This window comes from Netta rufina, assembly GCF_964035555.1.
Source record: "Netta rufina genome assembly, chromosome: 31".
Lineage (NCBI taxonomy): Eukaryota > Metazoa > Chordata > Aves > Anseriformes > Anatidae > Netta > Netta rufina.
This window is the reverse complement of record NC_140155.1, coordinates 914351-933486: the sequence shown is the minus strand read 5'-3', so window position 1 is coordinate 933486 and position 19136 is coordinate 914351. Positions and strand designations below refer to the sequence as shown.

The 19136-nt window shown below is 40.9% G+C and overlaps 1 protein-coding gene across 1 annotated transcript; it reads left to right on the top strand.

Annotated features, from left to right (window-relative positions):
* Nucleotides 1-9918: 9918 nt before the first annotated feature.
* Nucleotides 9919-18820, top strand: LOC311220299 (butyrophilin subfamily 3 member A3-like; the record flags this gene model as incomplete). Its single annotated transcript, XM_084303805.1, has 7 exons — nt 9919-9991; nt 10782-11054; nt 12133-12231; nt 12902-12928; nt 14002-14028; nt 17712-17738; nt 18300-18820. The coding sequence occupies 7 exons, from the start codon at nt 9919-9921 to the stop codon at nt 18818-18820; spliced, it is 1047 nt and encodes a 348-aa protein (XP_084159931.1).
* Nucleotides 18821-19136: the final 316 nt, after the last annotated feature.

The window sequence follows — 19136 nt, the reverse complement described above, 5'->3', positions numbered from 1 at the left end:
TTGTGTTCCAGACCCTTCACCAGCTTCATAGCCGTTCTCTGGACATGCTCCAGGGTGTCAACATCCTCAATGACAATCACCTCGCTCATTCTGCTGGCCATACTATTCCTGATACAAGCCAGGATGCTGTTGGCCTTCTTGGCCACTTGAGCACAGCTGAAGCAAGAAGGCCTCATCCACTAGATTAGACCTGTATTAGACTGCAACCACAAGCTGTCATTTGTTGACGCAGTCTTTGATTTTCCCCACAAGCTCTCAACCTGTCCAGGGCTGTTTCTCAAAGGCAACAGTTCACAGTCAATTCCTTCCTTAATGTAGAGGGCAACACCCCCTCTCTTCCTTCCCTATCTATCCTTTTTGAAGAGCTTGTAGTCCTCTGTTCCAGTGTTCCAGTTATATGATCCATCCCACAACATTTCTGTGATAGCAGTCAGGTTTTATTTGTCTAATTGCACCATGGTTTCCAACTCTTCTTGCTTGTTTTCTGTGCTGTGTGCATTGGTGTAGAAGCATCACGACTGGGCAATAGGTTGTATCATTTTTCTAGAATCGTCTTGATTGCATTGGGACAGTTCACAAGTATTTCCCTGTTGTTAGTTAGAGTGACAGTGTTGTCAGGTATGATTTCTTCACTCAAAGGTGAATCCCCTTCCTCTACTGCATTTAGTTTAAAGCCCTCCTGATAAGCCCAACCAGCTTACTTCCCACAACACTCTTGCCCCACATGGAAAACTGTGCCCCATCTGGCATCAACATGCCTGGTCCCTCAAAAGTGTGTCCAAGGTCATAGAACCCAAAACATCAGGCACAGCACCAGCCTCTCAGCCAATCATTCACCTGGCTGCTCTTTCAGTCCTCAGGAGGTCTGTTTGAGTGGAGGCATCTGTCGGGGAGGCTGTGGTCCCACTGTCTGGGTTTCAGCTGTAGACCAGCGGGCTCGCCAGACAGACACCATTTCTTCAGTAGAAGGTCCTTCCCAGAACACAGATATGACTGACCCTGCTTGCCCTGCCTACATGAACTGTTGTGCCACGTCCTGACTACCTGCCCTGTTTGCCATGCTCCTGGCTGCTTGTGTTCTCAATGCTACAGAACACATCTGCCCTGGAGCGGATCTTGTGAGCAAAATTAATGGAGTACTTCAAATAAAAGTTCTGCACTGGAAAGAAGCTAAAGAGCTCCTAGCAGCTGAAAAGCCAGAAGCTCCTAGGTTACTCATTCAAGCTCAATTTCCCATGCAAGGGCTATCTGCCTCGTGACACAAACTAGATCTTCTTGCAGATATCCTGCTTGTGAATAGCCCAGCACAGCCTGGAATTACCAAGGCAGAAACCCATGCACAAGGGGCTACAAACCCAAGTTACCAAATCCTGTCAGTGTTTTTCTTCTGAGCAGCCTCTTGGCAGAGACATGGAGGTCTTTGAGCTTGTCTTTTGGCAGATGTCCAGAGACAACTAATTTTTCCAAAATCCCTTTCCAGCACATTTACACATGTATATGTACTGTAGCATTAAAAAAGAATTAATGGTAAGAAATGTAATGACTTTGTAATTTTGACACATTGTCATAATTTTTAGTACTAAGGATTTTTGGAGGCAGCCGGTAATATAATTCCAAATGCACTTTTGATCAAAACCAAAAAACACTATAAAATTCATGCTTAATAGACAACAGCATTTATTATCTTGGTCGTCGGGAATGTCCAGTTGGTAGTGGCCAAGGCAGGAAAGAGTATTCTTAATTTCTACATCCAGATAGAGAAAGGGAACCAAGTAACTCCGGGGAGAATGTACTTTCTAGCATGGTTTTATTGTTTGTTTGTTGTTTTCTTGGTCAGAAAATCCAAATGCTTCCAGTGGTCTGTAGGAGGAAAAGGAGGCTCTTATTGGTTTCCAAATCCACGAAAAGAAAAAGTATTGGTAGAAAGAATATAACTTGCCTTTTGGTTCACAGCAAATTCAAAGTAGCTCAACTGAGGTTTCAACTCCCTCTTGTGGGATAACACTGTCGTTTCATGAAGTGTTTTGTCAGACACAACAGAATGAGTTTATTCTGTTTGACTTTCTATCGCCAAGTCTTTTTACTTGCTAAAAATCCTACTCTGCATATTTTCACTGAAGGGATTTTTTAGTGCATAGAAATAACATTTTAACGAGGACCTCGCGCAGATCGGCTGCAGCGAGGGCTCCTGGCAGGGAGACGGATGGAGCCAACCCCTAAACCCCGGCCGCCGCCCCCGATAACGCGGCACAGAGCCGTTTTTGGTCAGAGTCGCAACTCCGACCGCACACCCCCTCCCCGAGCAGTCAGGAGCTGTGATTGTGCCGCCGCCGGCCCTGACGTGCTGAGGGCAAAGCCAGGGGTGACAGCAGCCAACCAACCCCCTGACGGTATAAAAGCAGTCCTTAGGGAGCACCGCGACCCAGGAGCACCGCCAACAGGACGCGCAAACAGGACAGACTTGAGCAGTTAGTGCAGGCAGTTTGCGTGGGGCAGTTCAGGCAGGGTAGGGAGGAGCACAGGGAGGATCCTCTCCTCCCTTTCCCACCTCCCTTTTTCTTCTTCTCCTCTCCTCTGGGAACTGTACATTTTATAACTTATAATTCACCACGGTGCCACCTGTCGCAGCAGTTGAGCTGAGGCAGCAACCCAACCTGAGGGGACGCAGGCTCTCTGGGCTCATGTGGGCACCCAGGTGGATCTGAGGGGTGATGTGGCAGTCCAGACCAGAGAGTGTGTAGAGCTCTGGAATCTGGAGGCCTCCCTGGGTCCTGAGGGAAGAGAGGGCTGTTGTGGGTGCAGGTGTGCCCTGCTCAAGGAGCTGCTTGAGAAGATGGCCAGGCTGCAGTGAGAAATTGGCAGCCTGAGGGGCTCCTGGGAGACTCTGAGGGAGACGGATAGTCTTTTGAGGAGGTGTCAACTTGCCCATACTGAGACCTTGCAGCTCCCTCCAAAGTCCCTGCAAGGGGCAGTAGCTGATCCAGCTGCTCACCTGCAGGACAGAGAGCTTGACCGCCCATGAGAGGAATGAGGCTGGCCCCTTGTCTCTGCTCAAAGCAGAAGGAGGTGTCTGCCCCCAACACCCACTTTGCCACCAACCCCCACGGAGTCCCTGGGTAATAGATTCGAGGCTTTCGGGCAGGAAAAGGAAAAGGATGAGGGTCTGGACAGCAGTCAGAAACCTGGGCCACGACAAGCATGTTAAGAATGAGGGGAGTACCAAGCATAGAAGTGGGGCCAGACAGGGCACTGCATCAAAACCAGTGCCACTAAAAAACAGTGGAGAGTCTTAGTGACTGGAGACTTCTTGCTGGGGGGGCACTGAGGCTCCTGTTTTCCATCCAGATAACCTCTCCAGAGAGGAGTGCTGTCCTCCTGGAGCACATGTCAGAAACGTTAGGAAGGCTTTGCCACAGCTTGTTAAACCAGAGGGCTAACATCCTCTTGTTGTCATTCAGGTTGGGTTCTGGAAAGCTGCAACAAGAAAAATGAGTAATATTAAACAGGATTTTGCATCCCTGGGAAGGATGTTGAAGGGATCGGGGGTGCAGGTAGTGTTCTCCTCTGTCCTCCCCATGGGTGACTGGGACCCAGAAAGAAGGAGGAGAACAGGACAGGTAAATGACTGGCTGAGAGGATGGTGTCTGGGTCAAGGCTTTGGGTATTTTGATCTTGGGCAGGCCTCTGAGAAGCCGGGTATGTGGGCTGCTGGTGGACTCCGGCTCAGCAAGTGGGGCACAAGCAAGCTCTCTGGACTGATTACCAGGACTTTAAACTAGGTTTGATGGGGGAAAGGAGGGGAGTTGGAAGTGACAGAGGAGGGCTGGGGGATGTTGTCACTGCTGACTCTGATGAAGATAGTATGGAAAAACCTCTGAGTTGTCCCATAGGATCATCTGAGGGCTCCTCGGGGAAGGTAATATTCCAGATACCCCATCCCAAATCTTCTTATTGTGCCTGTCTAGGGGTAACTGAGCCTGCTGCTTCCCTAAAATGCCTAGATACCAATGCACGAAGCATAGGAAATAAACAGGTGCGCTCGAGATCTGTGTACAGTCGTGGGGCCATGATCTCATTGTGATCACCATGGAGCCATGGTGGGACAGCTCGCATGACTGGAAAGCTGTCGTGGAAGGCTATGCACTTTTTAGAAAAGACAGGCTAAGGAAGCATGGGGGAGGAGTTGCCCTTTCTGTGAGGGAGCAATTAGAGTGTACCCAGCTCCACCTGGGGGAGGGTGATGAACAAGTGGAGAGCTTGTGGGTGAGAATTAAGGGGCCGGTTGTTATGGGTGACACTGTTGTGGGGGTGTACTACAGGTCACCTGATCAGAAGGAGGAGGTCGACGAGGCCTTCTACAAGCAACTGGAAGTAGCCACATGATCCTGAGCACTGGTTCTCATGGGGGACTTCAATTATTCAGACATCTGCTGGATGAGCAGCTCAGCCATGAACGTGCAGTCCAAACAGTTCCTTTGATGTGTTGAAGATAATTTTCTGATGCAGATGGTGGAGGAACCACTGAGGCTGGGGGTGCTTTTGCACCTTGTTCTTACCAACAAGGATGGACTTGTTAGGGATATGAAGGTTGGGGGCAGCTTGGGATGCAGCGACCATGAGACGGTGGAGTTCAAGATGGAACTTGGTGGAAGAAGTAAGGCAAAAAGTAGGATTGCCACCTTGGGTTTTTGGAGAGCCAACTTCGATCTCTTCTGGGACCTCCTTGGGGGTTTCTCATGGGCTAGATTGCTAGAAGGCAAGGGTGCTTGTGAGAACTGGGTGACATTTAAACAGTACTTCTTCCAAGCTCAGGATTGGTGCTTCCCTTAGAGTAAGAAATTGGGAAAGGGGGGCAGGAGACCTGTGTGGATGAACAAGGAGCTCATCGACAAGATAAAAAGGAAGAGGAAGGTCTATGAAATGTGGAAAAAGGGCCTGCCCTCTTGGGAGGAGTATAGAAGTGTTGTCAGGGCCTGAGGGATGCGACAAGGAAGGCTAAAGCCCACCTGGAGGTGAAGCTTGCAAAAGAGATAAAGGATAATAATATATATATATATATATATATATATATATATATATATATATATATATTTTTTTTTTTTTTTGTTAAGGTATGTAAACAGTAAAAGGAAGACTAGGGATAATGTGTGTCCCCTGATGAACGAGGGTGTCCTGGTAACGGGGGACACCAAGAAGGCGGAGATACTGAATGCCTTCTTTGCTTTGGTCTTTCTTTCAAAGACTCGCCCCCTGGGACTCTTGGAGCCTGGAGGGAGGAGAAAGGATCTGGGAAGTAGAGATCTCCCCCTGCTTGATGAGGGAGTGGTTCGGAAGCGTCTGAGTGGGCTCAACGCACAAAAATCCATGGATCCCGATGGGATGCATCCATATGTGCTAAGGGAGTTGGCAGAGGTGATTGCCGAACCACTCTCTATCATCTTTGAAAGGTCCTGGAGAACAGAAGAGGTGCCTGAAGACTGGAGGATAGCCAATGTCACTCCAGTCTTCAAGAAGGGCAAGAAGGAGTATCTGGGAAACTACAGGCCAGTCAGTCTCGCCTCTGTCCCTGGAAAGGTGTTGGAACAGCTTGTTCTGGATGCCATCTCCAAGCAATTGGAAGAGAAGAAGGTTATGAGGAGTAGTCAACATGAATTCACCAAGGAGAAATCATGTTCGACCAACCATATTGCCTTCTATGATGGCATCACCAGCTGGGTAGATTGGAGAAGAGCAGTGGATGTCCTCTTCCTAGACTTTAACAAGGCTTTTGATACTGTCTCCCATTAAATCCTGCTAGCAAAGCTGAGAAAGTGTGGGATAGACAAGTGGGCAGCAAGGTGGGTTGAGAACTGGCTGACTGGCTGAGCACAGAGGGTGGTGATTGGCCGTGCAGAGTCCATCTGGAGACTTGTGACTAGCGGTGTTCCCCAGAGGTCAGTGCTGGGTCCGGTCTTGTTCAACATCTTAATCAATGACCTTGATGAGGGAATAGTGTCCACCATCAGCAAGTATGCCAATGATACAAAGCTGTGAGGAGTGGCCAACATGCCAGAAGGCTGTGCTGCCACTCAGCGAGACTTGGACAGTCTGGAGAGCTGGACAGGAAGTAACCAAATGAGGTTTAACAAGAGCAAGCGTAGTCCTGCGCCTGGGAAGGAACAACCGCATATATCAGTACAGGCTGGGCGATGACCTGTTGGAGAAGAGCTCTGTGGAGAAGGACCTGGGGTCCTGGTGGAGGACAGGTTGACCATGAGCCAGCAGTGTGCCCTGGTGGCCAAGAAAGCCAATGGGATCCTGGCGTGCATTAAAAGGAGTGTGGCCAGCAGGTCAAGGTAGGTGATCCTCCCCCTCTACTCTGCCCTGCTCAGGCCTCACCTGGAGTACTGTGTCCATTTCTGGGCTCCCCAGTACAAAAATACAGTGATCTCCTGGGAGGAGTCCAGTGGAGGGCCACAAAGATGATATGGGGCCTGAAGCATCTTCCCTATGAAGAAAGGCTGAGAGACCTGGGTCTGTTCAGCCTGGAGAAGAGAAGACTGAGGGGGCATCTTATTAATGTTTATAAGTATCTTAACTATGGGAGACAGTGGTATTTGGCCAACCTCTTTTCGGTGTTTTGTGGGGACAGGACAAGGGGCAATGGCCAAAAAATGGAGCCCAGGAAGTTTCGCACCAACATCCAAAAGAACTTCTTCATGGTGAGGGTGATGGAGCACTGGAACAGGCTGCCAAGGGAGGTTGTGGAGTCTTCTTCTCTGGAGATATTCAAGGCCCATCTGGATGCCTACCTGAGCAACCTGCTCTAGGGAACCTGCTTTGGCAGGGGGGTTGGACCCGATGATCTTTTGAGGTCCCTTCCAACCCCACCAATTCTGTGATTCTGTGAAATAGTCTCAGAAGGATGCAACACTTCCTGAGGGAGGTTTTATGCCAAATATTTAACATTCTTTTATACACAAATAGTGAATGCTGCCAGTCTGGGGAGGCACACCTTTTGTATTCTAATCTCAAAGTAAATGAAGACACAGATACCAAATTTTAAGTAGGAATGCTCTTCTTTTCTTGAAAAACCTCCTCCAATACATCCAACCGTAAACTTGCGTTTTTAGATTAGCACCAGTATAATCTGGCCCATAATGGCCAACCCTAGTAGTTACTTGGATTCATTTTCCACAACACTATAGAAAGCTTCCATTGTCTGAAGTTTTCTGAGGGTATTTTACACTTCTTTTTAACTACCATAGAGTATTTGACCCCTAATAGTATAAATCCCCAACCCAACCAACAATCCCATTTTTTTTTTCCTTTTTCATCCCCTCCCTTATTTTATTGTTGCATTGCAAAGGTTAACAGGCAACTTACGGAAATAAATTAATTAGTTTTATGGTCAGGAAAGCTGTGGCTGTCAGGGTCCAAAGGTACCAGGAACTTTCTGAGTATCGCCAACAAATGTAAGCACCTGCATGCAGATTTCTTTAGGGTACAGCTGCATTTGTGGAAATGCAGGTTTGTATTTCTCATTAACAAATACAGTAATTTCTTTGTCTTTTTATGTAGGGAGGACTTCTGAATATTTTCTTAGCTCTCTGTTTCTGGTAGGCGTTGTGTTGTGTTGCATTGTGCTAAGTTGAATTGCGTTGGTTGGTAGATATTTTCAGTTATTGTCTTGAAAGATTTCTTGGGATTATGTCTGGGAACTGCTGAACTCTGTTTTGTATGTATTTCTGAATGGTGAGCTGCTACCTGCAAGAGATGGTAAAAACTTCAACCATACTGTCCTATCTACCTGTCTTAAAGCCATGCTTTCTTTTACATTTGACTTCAGGCTCAAATAAGATCAGATTAGCAGAGGGAAATCCACACTCTTGAAGTGAGATGTGGATGTACAGTCCTTTTGGTAAGACCCAGATGAGATTATGCATTAATAGCATGAAATGGGAGCAGATCCCTTAACTCACTCCTCCATTTTGTCTTCTTTCTTAGGTATAAGGCATTACTTTCATTTTTGATGTTCATAATACTCTTTGCCCCTGCTTGTAGCTGGTGCATTCAGTGTGCAGTGTTTTTCTTCATTCTCAGGGTGTTCATTGCTGTCTTTACAATGACAATGGCACAACAAATTAAGTCATAATAGATGGCAGACACCTTAATTTTTTGATCCCATTTGTTTGTTTTCCTTTTTTTTTTTTTTTTTCTTTCAATATATTGTGCTTTTTCCTTTCCTGTTTCCTCAAATCCCAGGCATCTCAGTTCTTGTATTTCCGTCAGAATCTTAGCTATGATAAAAAAGCAAAGTGAAAACTTTTCTCTGGGTACCTTGCCAGGAAAAGAAGACCTTAAAATGTGTGAAGGGTCAAAAAATGAGTAATTTTTAAAAAGTAAAATAAAAAAGTTGATAAAGCCAATCATAAATGTGTCAATGTCCTACATTCTTAATGGCTTTAAAAATAGATTACAATGCTCCTCAAAAAGTATAAAAAGTAGAACTCATATATATATAATATATATAATTCAGTTTCCTGCTCTTCTTTTACAGTCAGCGAAGAAAAATAGGCATCTCGCAGTCATGGTATTTGTCTTTTTTTTCCTGTGAAAGTGACCTTACTGTGTGTTAAGTGATTAGTTGTCTTAGTCATTATAACCAAAGGAAATGCTGAAAATGCTCAGGGAAGTATGGGTGGGCCAAAAGTAATGAGAAGCTCCATTTTACATTGCAAACAAACAAGCAAAACAAAGAACAAAATATATATAGATAGTGCATGTGGTGGGGAAGGGAGAAGAAAACACATGACCTACCAAGAAATATGGTGGTCTTCAAAGCAGAGCACTGTTTGTTTTACTAGGTTAAAGGAAGATCTGTCTTTTCCCTTACTCCCTCCCTCCTTCTGTCTCTCTCTCTCCCTCCCTCCCTTCATCCCTTCTCTCTTTTTTTAAATTATGAGTTTTTAAAAGTTAATTTTTACTGTTTCCAAAGTGAAACATTCTTATTTGACTATATATACAGAGTTATATTTATTCTAATGATATCTATTTATAGTTTTATATCTATCTATACATACAGAAAGCAAGACAGGGTTTGGTTATATAAATATTGGAAACTTCTGCTTTAAATTCATGGTTAATTTACTTTTTAAAAAAAATATTTAAACAGTTTCATTTAAAATATCTGAGGAAAATAGGGTTATACTGTTTCCAAAGTGAAATATTTAATTTAGAAAATACCAATCCCAATATGCCTTTTTATTTAAAGAGTGTATTTATTTATTTATTTAAGATTATACTTTGTTAGGGATATTTATGGAAATCTATAATTAGGGATGGTCCCTCAAAACAAAAAAAGATGCCGGGCTTGAAATTTGAATGTCTTTAAAAACTGTTGACTTAATTTTCAAGTTTTAGTTTCAACAGCAGCCACAAGAATCACAAGAGGGAGCCACAGTTCAACAGCACTTCATCAGACTCAAATTGGGACTGAAGTATTCAATGGAGATTAGTTGGCATGAAAAAAAAGGCTTTTCAGTGTCCATACCATAGCTTTACATATCAAAATAATTTTGTGTTCTGTTTTGTACCAATATGGTCTTTGCCCTTAACTCAAAAGAGTCATCCCAAGTCCTTTTACTAGTATGGCTAATGAGACACATGTCTACCTGGCTCAGGAACTGCTCAATTCATAAACATCAACTGCTATCAGTGCCAATTGGAGCATCTCCATGCAGCTCACAGGAGCAGTCATAGGACTGTTCTGGCCACTGCTTCACTTGGGTTGCAGTTAAGCATGTAAGTACTGTACATGAGCAGTCGACAAGATCTTAGAGTGAGAGAGTGAATTTGGGGATGTTGTAATTCAGCTATGCAGACCCCCACATCCTTTATTTTACCTTCAAACAGATATTTTTTTTCTACCATATAGGCATGGGACTCTCAGTCCAGCTGACAGCAGTCATCTTCATCTTGATGTTGGTATCTACATACCAGCCCATTGAAGGTAATTGAGCTCTGTAATAAGTACACTCTGTACTAAGTTTGTTTAAGAGACTATGAATACATTTGAATGGATGCCTCCTATGACTGTCTTCTCCTCTCCAGGAGGGCCAGGTTTAGATGATTTCTTTGGATTTCAGGGAGCACAGATGCGAATTCTAGAATTCAGTGTGCTCAAATGCAGGCATTAAAACTGAGCATCTGAGAGCTCAGTTTTATCTAAGATACCTGTACAGTCAGTAGGAGGAGACAGGAGCTCAAAAAGTGTAACATATCTTATGCTACCATCTTCCACATGAATGAAACACTGTGTGGTAAATTCTGTTTCTCCACATTTTCTCTATAATTGCTTCCATGAGGTAATTATCTTTTAGATAGCTAAGATTTGATGAGATGAACATACCCAGATAACCTAGTGTTGTCAGTACTGGGAATGGAGGTGCCAATGTAATTTTGACTGGCAGTTGCATAGCTGGGATTGTTGCTGGTCATTTAAAATAGGGACAGCTTTTAATGACTTGTGCTTCAAAGGCATCCATGATCTTTTTTTTTTTTTTTTTTTTTTTTTTTTTTTTTTTTAAATCCTGTGCTTTACAATCTATCTTCTTGTCTTCTGCTTCTGATAAGAGCTGTGGGAGTACATGCTGATGTTATCTGATAAAGGCTGCATCTTCTGTGGAGAAAGTGCTGTTAGTGCATTATAAATGCAAAACTTCTCACAGTGTTCTCCCCCTTCCCCTGTAGAACCACTGAGATTGCTGTGCATGGCTCACCTGTTCATCTGTCTCTTGTAGGTGCTGGCCATGATCCCTTGCTTGTTGTGGATGATTACGAGGGTGATGGTATTCGACTCAAATGTTTCTCTGAAAGGTTGTTTTCTCAAGTTCAGATGTTGTGGACAGACAGTAGAGGAAATAATATCACTGGAACTCCTCTCACTACTGGCACCAGCACTGCTAATGTCAGCAGCTCCATCATTTTGAAACCAGGATCTGGAAACTCTGTGTCCTGCAAAATAATAGATAAACTGCTGAAAACATCAACAGAATCTTCAGTTGTCATTGCAGGTGAGAGTGAGTTTCTGGATTGGGAGGGAAAATAGTGAACTGATGTGTACAGACCAGATTGCTCCAGGAAAACAAATTTCCAGTGGAACAGAATTATCAGTTTCACAGAAGTTTTCTTCTGTAATATATGTATAAATATATATTTAAGAAAACTGAACAGATATAAGCTTCTGTAGGTCAGTGGCAAACTTTGTAAAAATATTAATGAAAATACCCTTCCATGGGTGTGATCACACCTGGGGGAAATGAACTTTTGTGATCAGGTGGTACCTGGTCTCACAGGGATGGAGGAGGATTCAGTTCCCTTCCTCTCCCTTCTCCACCTTTATTTTTCTATTAATATAATACCTAATGCAGTGGTTTGGTCAAATCTTTGCTGACATAATAAAATGACGCAGGGATAAAAGTCTTGGTGAACTGCTCCTACAGGTGTCTAGGAATGAAGCATAGATTCAATTTTATTTTGTTTCACTTTAGGCATACAGTCAGAGTATAAAATTACTTTTTTTTTTTTTTACATTCAGTGGAGTTCAATAGGCTACTCCAAAAATTATTCAGACTGTAGTATGTGAAGTTCCAATAGTAAATTGCCAGTTGTTGACAGATGGATGACTAGTTTCTTTGGAATAAGGCTAATCCTAGTAATTTTTCTTCTGTGCTTTCCAGTAAAGTGAAAATGTGGTCACAACACACAGTCATACATTTATAGCACAAGCAACTATCGACATATCTTTAGCATCATTCATTTGAGCCTGTGGATACAACTTTTGAAAGATGTTGAGATCTCACAGAGATATTTTTTTTTAACTTTTATTTTGGTAAGATAGGAGGCAAAGCCATAAACATTTATTGTTCTGGATTCTGATACACTTGAGGTTGTTTCCAGGCTCATGCTGATGTTCTGCCTAGTTTAAACTGGCCACTAGCCTATTGAAACCAGGCATCAAAGATGATCAGAGATAGCTACTGCTCTTCCTACTTCTTTACAGACAATGTTCCTTATCCATATGAATCTGATAGAATGCTAATAGTCAGTTATGCGAGTAAAATGATACTGATCGCCTTAAATAATTTGCAGATGTCTTCTTTCCTACCACCTCCCCTTGGCTGGCGGCTTTTGTTGTGATCCTACTCCTGAGTGTTTTCCTCGTTATTGCTGCATTTTATAAACTCAGAGGTAAGTTCTACTCTTAATGTTAAAGTGATGAATGCTTAGTACAATGTGGTTGAAAGACTGTGTCACCATGTCCAGAGTTATCTGGGTAGTGTACAGCATTATGAGCAATCACACTTGTGATTTTCCAGCCATAACTTTTTAATGTGTTTTTGATTACCTTATATATTTATTTTTAAGCAACTGTTAACTACTCCAACATCTTGGGGCATAAATCTATACAATTACATTTGACAATATGAATCAACACATTACTGTAGTGAAATCATTGGTTCAACTTAATCTCATTACTGAAATACAGCAACACTCACAAAAATATATTAGTGTACCCAAATGTATCCACTGGTTTCATATATTTGCAAGTCATTTTATTGCTTTATATGCTGTTTCTAAGACAGTTCTAAAACATAAATCTGTTGCCAAGAAGTTTGCTAAGTCTGATATTTTTCTTTCAATATCACTAGTTTTATTCATTAAATTATGTGTGATTCCTCATGATTGTAATTGAAAATAAATGTAAATCAAGATATTTTGAAGACAATTTGTGTATTTACCAAACAGTACCCGTGACAACTATAGAATATGAAGTTTCATTTGAAAACATAGAAGTAGGCAAGGAGGAAAGCTTGATAACATTTTCTTTCTCCCTCCCTCCCCTTTCTCTCTCTCTCAGTGAACAATAAGGCTACAACTCGTGCATGTAAGTAATGTTAATGCTGCATTTCATCATGAACACCTTGATACGTACAGCAGTATAGAACTAGCCAATGGTATAAACAATGGGGCTAATTACCTGTATTCCTAAAGCTGTTTTTGTTTTTTAATACTTCTGACTTACAGAAGAGAATAAGAATAAATCCAGTGGCTGTTTTATATTAATGCTAACTCCAGAGAAAAGAAAATACTTCTCTGCCATATTTAAGGGAATGGACTCCTACCCAGAAACTAAACTTAGAAAACTACATACAAACAAAAATGTTTTGGATGTTTAAAATTGGGAATATCTCTACAGAAACTTTAAATATTATTTATATTTAGTCATTGCTGAAATATTTTTAATCCATTTTGCCAGTTTTCAAATGGTAAGTTTGTATGGCTTGTGAAATAAAACTCAGTATATACTGACATCACAGAACAACCAAAAAAAGCGTGTTTATTGTGATGGTGTCTGAATACTGGAACCCACAGAAGCTGTGGAATCTCCTTCCTTGGAAACATTCAAAATCCAGTTGGACACAGCCCTGGGCCAAACTTGTTTGAACAGGGTGGGTGGACTAGGTGGCTTCAAGAGGTCCCCTTCCAAGCTCAGCTCTTCTGTGATTGCAAAAAGTGTCATTAGCTGCTGGTCCCTGAATTGCCATGAGTTTGAAATAGCAGAGAAAACAAGGTTAGATATCAAAATCTGTTTTGCACTTGATCTCTACTATTTTTGTTTCAAATATTGCAAGAAACAGGCTTAACTTGAGGAAACAAGGTTATTATTTTTGTTTCAGTCAATGACAGTATTGAAGTTCTTTAAAAGTGTCTATGAAAAATAATTTATTTTTGAAGTTTATTCCCTAGCATTGGGATACAACCAACAATTTATGTATATGTACAAATATGCATGCAAATACATACAAACATACATATACATATGTATGTAAAATACATACGTACAAATATACATGCAAATTGTTGTGTTTTAATCACTTCTGAGTAGTCTTTAAAACTGAATGTTTAGTGCTTGAGGAATTATTTTTAGGATTCAAACATAATTCTCTCTGTTCACAGTAAATGCACAAAAGGAGATTCAACAAGGTAAGTGTAACAGCTTTTTTATCTGTGATTTGTATCTATAAATCTCTCTGATCCTTTATAAACAGATAAAGGCTGAGCTCAGGAAGCATTAGTAGCTGTATTGCTTTTGCAAAGTAAAATTTAGAAATCATTAAATTAGCTTTCATATTGTACATTTAAAGGTAGTTGATGCCTACTGCAAGGACAATGATTAATTCATTGAAGTTTGATCTGGTAAGTATTTTCAGTCAGTATTAGAGCTTGCAAATTATTTGGTCAGTTAATTCAGAGAAATCGATTTAGGATTATGTTTCATGACAAATTTCAACTAGTAAGGAAATGTTTAAGCTTTAGAATCTCAAAAATAAATTTCTGTTCAGATCTCTTCATGAAAAACCTACGAGCTTTGTTACTAGGACTGCATTGTACAAATGTAGAGCAAGATTTTTTTTACTCTTAAGAGCAAGTGTAGTGGGCATGCAGATTGTGCCAGAGATGTAGTAAAGTCAGCATTTATTTTGAGACTATTTTAGTACTCCTTAGGGTACCGCAGAGAAACATCAGTTATACCTTTTATAAAACCATATTTAACACTATCTGGACTTGGTTCAATTGTTTCAGTATAAGTACCAAGAACCATCCATTAGATGCCTGTGCTAAGGCTGTTCAATCACATTGTCATGAAAGGATGTTTTATTTATTCTATCCCTCCCCTTCTCCCCTAGTTAAGTCATCTTTAATACTTAATTTTACTTTGGTGATTTTCTTGAGCAGTCTTTTTGCTCCCACCTGAACATAATGCAGCCAAAATCTCTGGCTGTCTTGTAGCAGTTGAACAACTGCTCTCCCTCATCCCACTGTGAGGAGTGAACAAAAGGTTGTGTGGTGCTTAGCTGGTGTTTAAAATAAAATGGAAAGAAATTACTGTTTTAATACTTAAACATTTTTTTTCCAGATATAGATGATCTCAATCATCAACTGGGTAAGAGCATATTTTGATTTCTCTTTGTTATGCTACCTGTCCTACATGTATGTTTCCTTATTTTGTCAGCTAAACGACTAGAAAAGCTACAGAAAGACTACGCAAGCTACAGGCCTCTCTATTTTCTTCAAGATTTCCTTGTTTATTCCCTTGCTGTTTTTGAATTTTGGTTTTGAGTATTCCTTAGTTAGAAGAATCCTCTATATTTCAAAACAATCTACTATCATTAGTGCAATCTACTATCATAGTACAATCTACTACTGTACTCGGCTCTGGTGAGGCCGCACCTCGAGTACTGTGTTCAGTTTTGGGCCCCTCGCTACAAGAAGGACATCGAGGTGCTTGAGCGGGTGCAGAGAAGGGCGACGAAGCTGGTGAGGGGCCTGGAGAACAAGTCCTACGAGGAGCGGCTGAGGGAGCTGGGCTTGTTCAGCCTGGAGAAGAGGAGGCTCAGGGGCGACCTTATCGCTCTCTATGGGTACCTCAAGGGAGGCTGTAGCGAGGTGGGGGTTGGCCTGTTCTCCCACGTGCCTGGTGACAGGACGAGGGGGAATGGGCTTAAGTTGAGCCAGGGGAGTTTTAGGTTAGATGTTAGGAAGAACTTCTTCACTGAAAGGGTTGTGAGGCACTGGAACAGGCTGCCCAGGGAAGTGGTGGAGTCACCATCCCTGGAAGTCTTCAAAAGACGTTTAGATGTAGAGCTTAGGGAAATGGTTTAGTGGGGACTGTTAGAGTTAGGTCAGAGGTTGGACTCGATGATCTTGAGGTCTCTTCCAACCTAGAAAATTCTGTGAAATCATGAGAGAGGGCCCCTACGGAAAATGTCCTTCTATTTGAAACCCAGTGTTTTCAATTAAGTTGAAGATAAAAATACCAGATATCATTAATTCCACCTGGTTTTAGCCAATGGATTTTACAAATCTAGACTAATCTAATCATCTAGACTCCTTCTGCAGTATATAGAGGAAGAAGGGTATCTCCAGAGGACAAGTTATCCCATCTCCTTTGAAAACCTACTTGTGTTTTATTTTATTCTTAACTTAGCATTAAGCCCCACTTCCATAAATGAACAAATTGTTTAACACCAAAATTCTCAGTGAAATTTTGTGAGTTTTCCTCTTGAGAAATGTATAGTTTATTGCTATTTCTGCTTTGTTTTCGTTTCAGATGAGATGCAGAAGAATTTTCAGAAGGGTAAAATAACATTTTTTTTCTATTGTACATTTACTATGACACATTGTTCTTTTAACCATATCCTGAAAGATGCATTGCAGATGACCTCTCTACAAAAATAGTGGTGTTTTATGCAATTTTGAATTGAGAAATGTTCTTAGAAGTTCTTATTTGCAAAGATTAACTCCCCTACTGCAACTAAAATATAATTTGAAAGTTGTGTTATATTTGTATGTGTACATACAGTCCCTCTTTTTATCTATAGGTATATAACTACAAGCACATTATTTAATACTAGAGAAAACTTATATATGAAGAATAATAGAGGCACTATATGAACAGATTAATTTTATATATAAAGTATTCTATAATGTGTGATAGTAGCATAATTCACCTGTTTTAGTCTTCCTAGCTTTTCATGGACTTTTAATTTTGTTTCTTTATAGAAATTGATGATGCAATGGAAAAAATTGGTAAGGATAATAAGTTAACTTTGAAATATCCTTAAAATTCATTTAAGTTATTTATGTTCAGAAATATTATTTTAGATCTGAACTGTGCAAATTTCTGAGTTCTTCCCCAGATTTGAGATCTGTCACAGCACTGCACTCTCTCTTTCATACTCTGAGGCATAGTTGTCCCTAAAAAAGTGTTTATCTGGCACAATCTTGGACTCTGGAATATCTGTTTCCACATCATGGGAATTTCATTTCAGTCAATTAAGGGTACAGTTTTTGCTGTTGCTGAGCAGAAAACATATTCCGTCCTAACACATACTTTTGAAAACAGGAATAAAACATATATATGTATTTATATACAATTTGACTCTTGGACATGTAAAGCTCCTGTTTGTCATCTGACAGGATGTGGAAGTATGCCCACAGCTCTTAACAAGCAATTCAGCTCACCTGGGTAGTTATTTAAATTCTGGACATCAAGACTGAATCGGTACTCTTGGTTTTCTTACTGAGAGATGAAAATAGAGATACGACCAAGAGATAGGTGGTTGAAACAGCAAAGAAGAAACACTTTCTGATGTACCAGTCTCTTTCTCCTTACTTTACACAGCATGCAGGTGACTAGCATAGATTTAGATAACCTCAACACACGCAGTTACTCTAGCATCTCATACTCTAGCCATGTCATACTTAGCAATGTAGTATTGGAAATACTCATATTAGCAGATACACTACAGAAGAGCTTTGCCTTTCATAGAGATGATATAAATTTCTCTGTTTTTCAGACAAAGCAAGGATTGAACTGGGTGAGTTGAAATCTGAAAATTAATTTAATCAAATTTTAAATATTATTAAATATTTTCTATCAAAATGGAGCACTGGAACAAGTTGCTCAGAGAGGTTGTGGAGTCTCCCACCTTGGAAATATACAAAAGCCCTCTGAACATGGCTCTGGGTAGCTCTTTTTGAGCAGGGGGCTTGGACCAGATGGTCTCCAGAGTTCTCTTGCAACCTCAACCACCACACAGCTCCACAATCTGGAATATTAACACTCTGCAGTAATTTAAATTAACTCTTTTCTTTTCTTACAGAGTTCTGGAAAGCTCGTAGCAATGCAGGTAAGCTAAGTCTTGCCTACCATTAACCTCTTGTTCTTTCATGCACATACAAGAGTATCATTTTTGTTACGAAAAATTCACAGGCTATCATAATTTAGAGAAAATTTTAAGCTTGTTGGTCAAAATGAACACATAGGCTTTTGTAGGAGTCTCCCATTTACACAGTTCTCAGTGTTGTGAGTAGGGATAAATAACTTTTCAGCTAACTAGGACCTTTAAAAATGTTATGTACCTTCAAGAGGTTCAGCTTTGCATTTTACTTAAAAAGCCATTTGCCAGATGAATCTGACCAAAGGACTTTGATCCCCTTACTCTGAGTGCAGATGGTTTCATTAAGTCACAGTAAAACCAGAGAAAAGGTGTGCGCTGATGGATGTTATTTTTCCCATTCATTCATTTTTTTTTTCTCACAAAACCACACTGTATATTTCTGGGTGTATATATATATTTAATTATTTTACAGTTTATTTTCTGTATTCATTTCCTTTGAGATTATAGTTTGCTTTTCTGAAACTCAGAAATAACTTTTTTTTTTTTTTTTTTTTTTTTTCCTTTCTCAAGTTAATATCACTCTGGATCAGAAATACAAGCACCCCAGCCTCTGCATTAATGAGGAGAAAAATAGGGTGAAGTCCTCCATCCAGGAAGAGAATGCCCTCAAAATGATGGTGGCAGCTACTGAGGGCTTTTCAGAAAATGAACATTACTGGGAAGTGGAGGTGGGAGACCAATCAGAGTGGGAGCTGGGAGTGGTGACTGAGGAGATTAGGAATGCACTTACGAGCAGCACAGTAAATTGTCTCCCAGGGGAGAACTTACTTAGTCTACAGTTTTCTCAGGGGAAATACATTTTAACTAATGAGAAGGATCTAAGAAATTGCAAGCAGTGCAGTGTGGTGGCTGTTTTCCTGGACCAAGAACGTAAAAAGCTTTCATTCTATGATGCTGAAGAAAAGACCTCTATTGGATCCATCTTTTACAACTTATCTGGGAAGCTGTACCCATTCTTCAGTCCAGGCTCTGATGGCAAATGGTTAGGAGTACGTCCTGTAAAGACTTTAAACCTATTACCCTCTCTTTGATGTTCTTCCACAGGGCCAGGAGATTAATAAATTAATAATGTGGTGAGTAAAAGAGGATGAAAAAGAATAAAGGAAGAAAAAAATAATTATCAGCTTTTAAAATCCTGGCATAGAAATAAGTAGTCCCTGAAGTACTTCCTAGTGAGACATCTTGCAGTAAGAATGAATTTTGTAAAAACCCAAGCCTATCAAATGTTGCAATTACTGCCTGAATAAAATATAATATATATATATATATATATAAACAAAATAAACCATTATGGATCTCATAGAATCATAGAATATTCCGATTTGGAAGGGAGCCATAAGGATCATC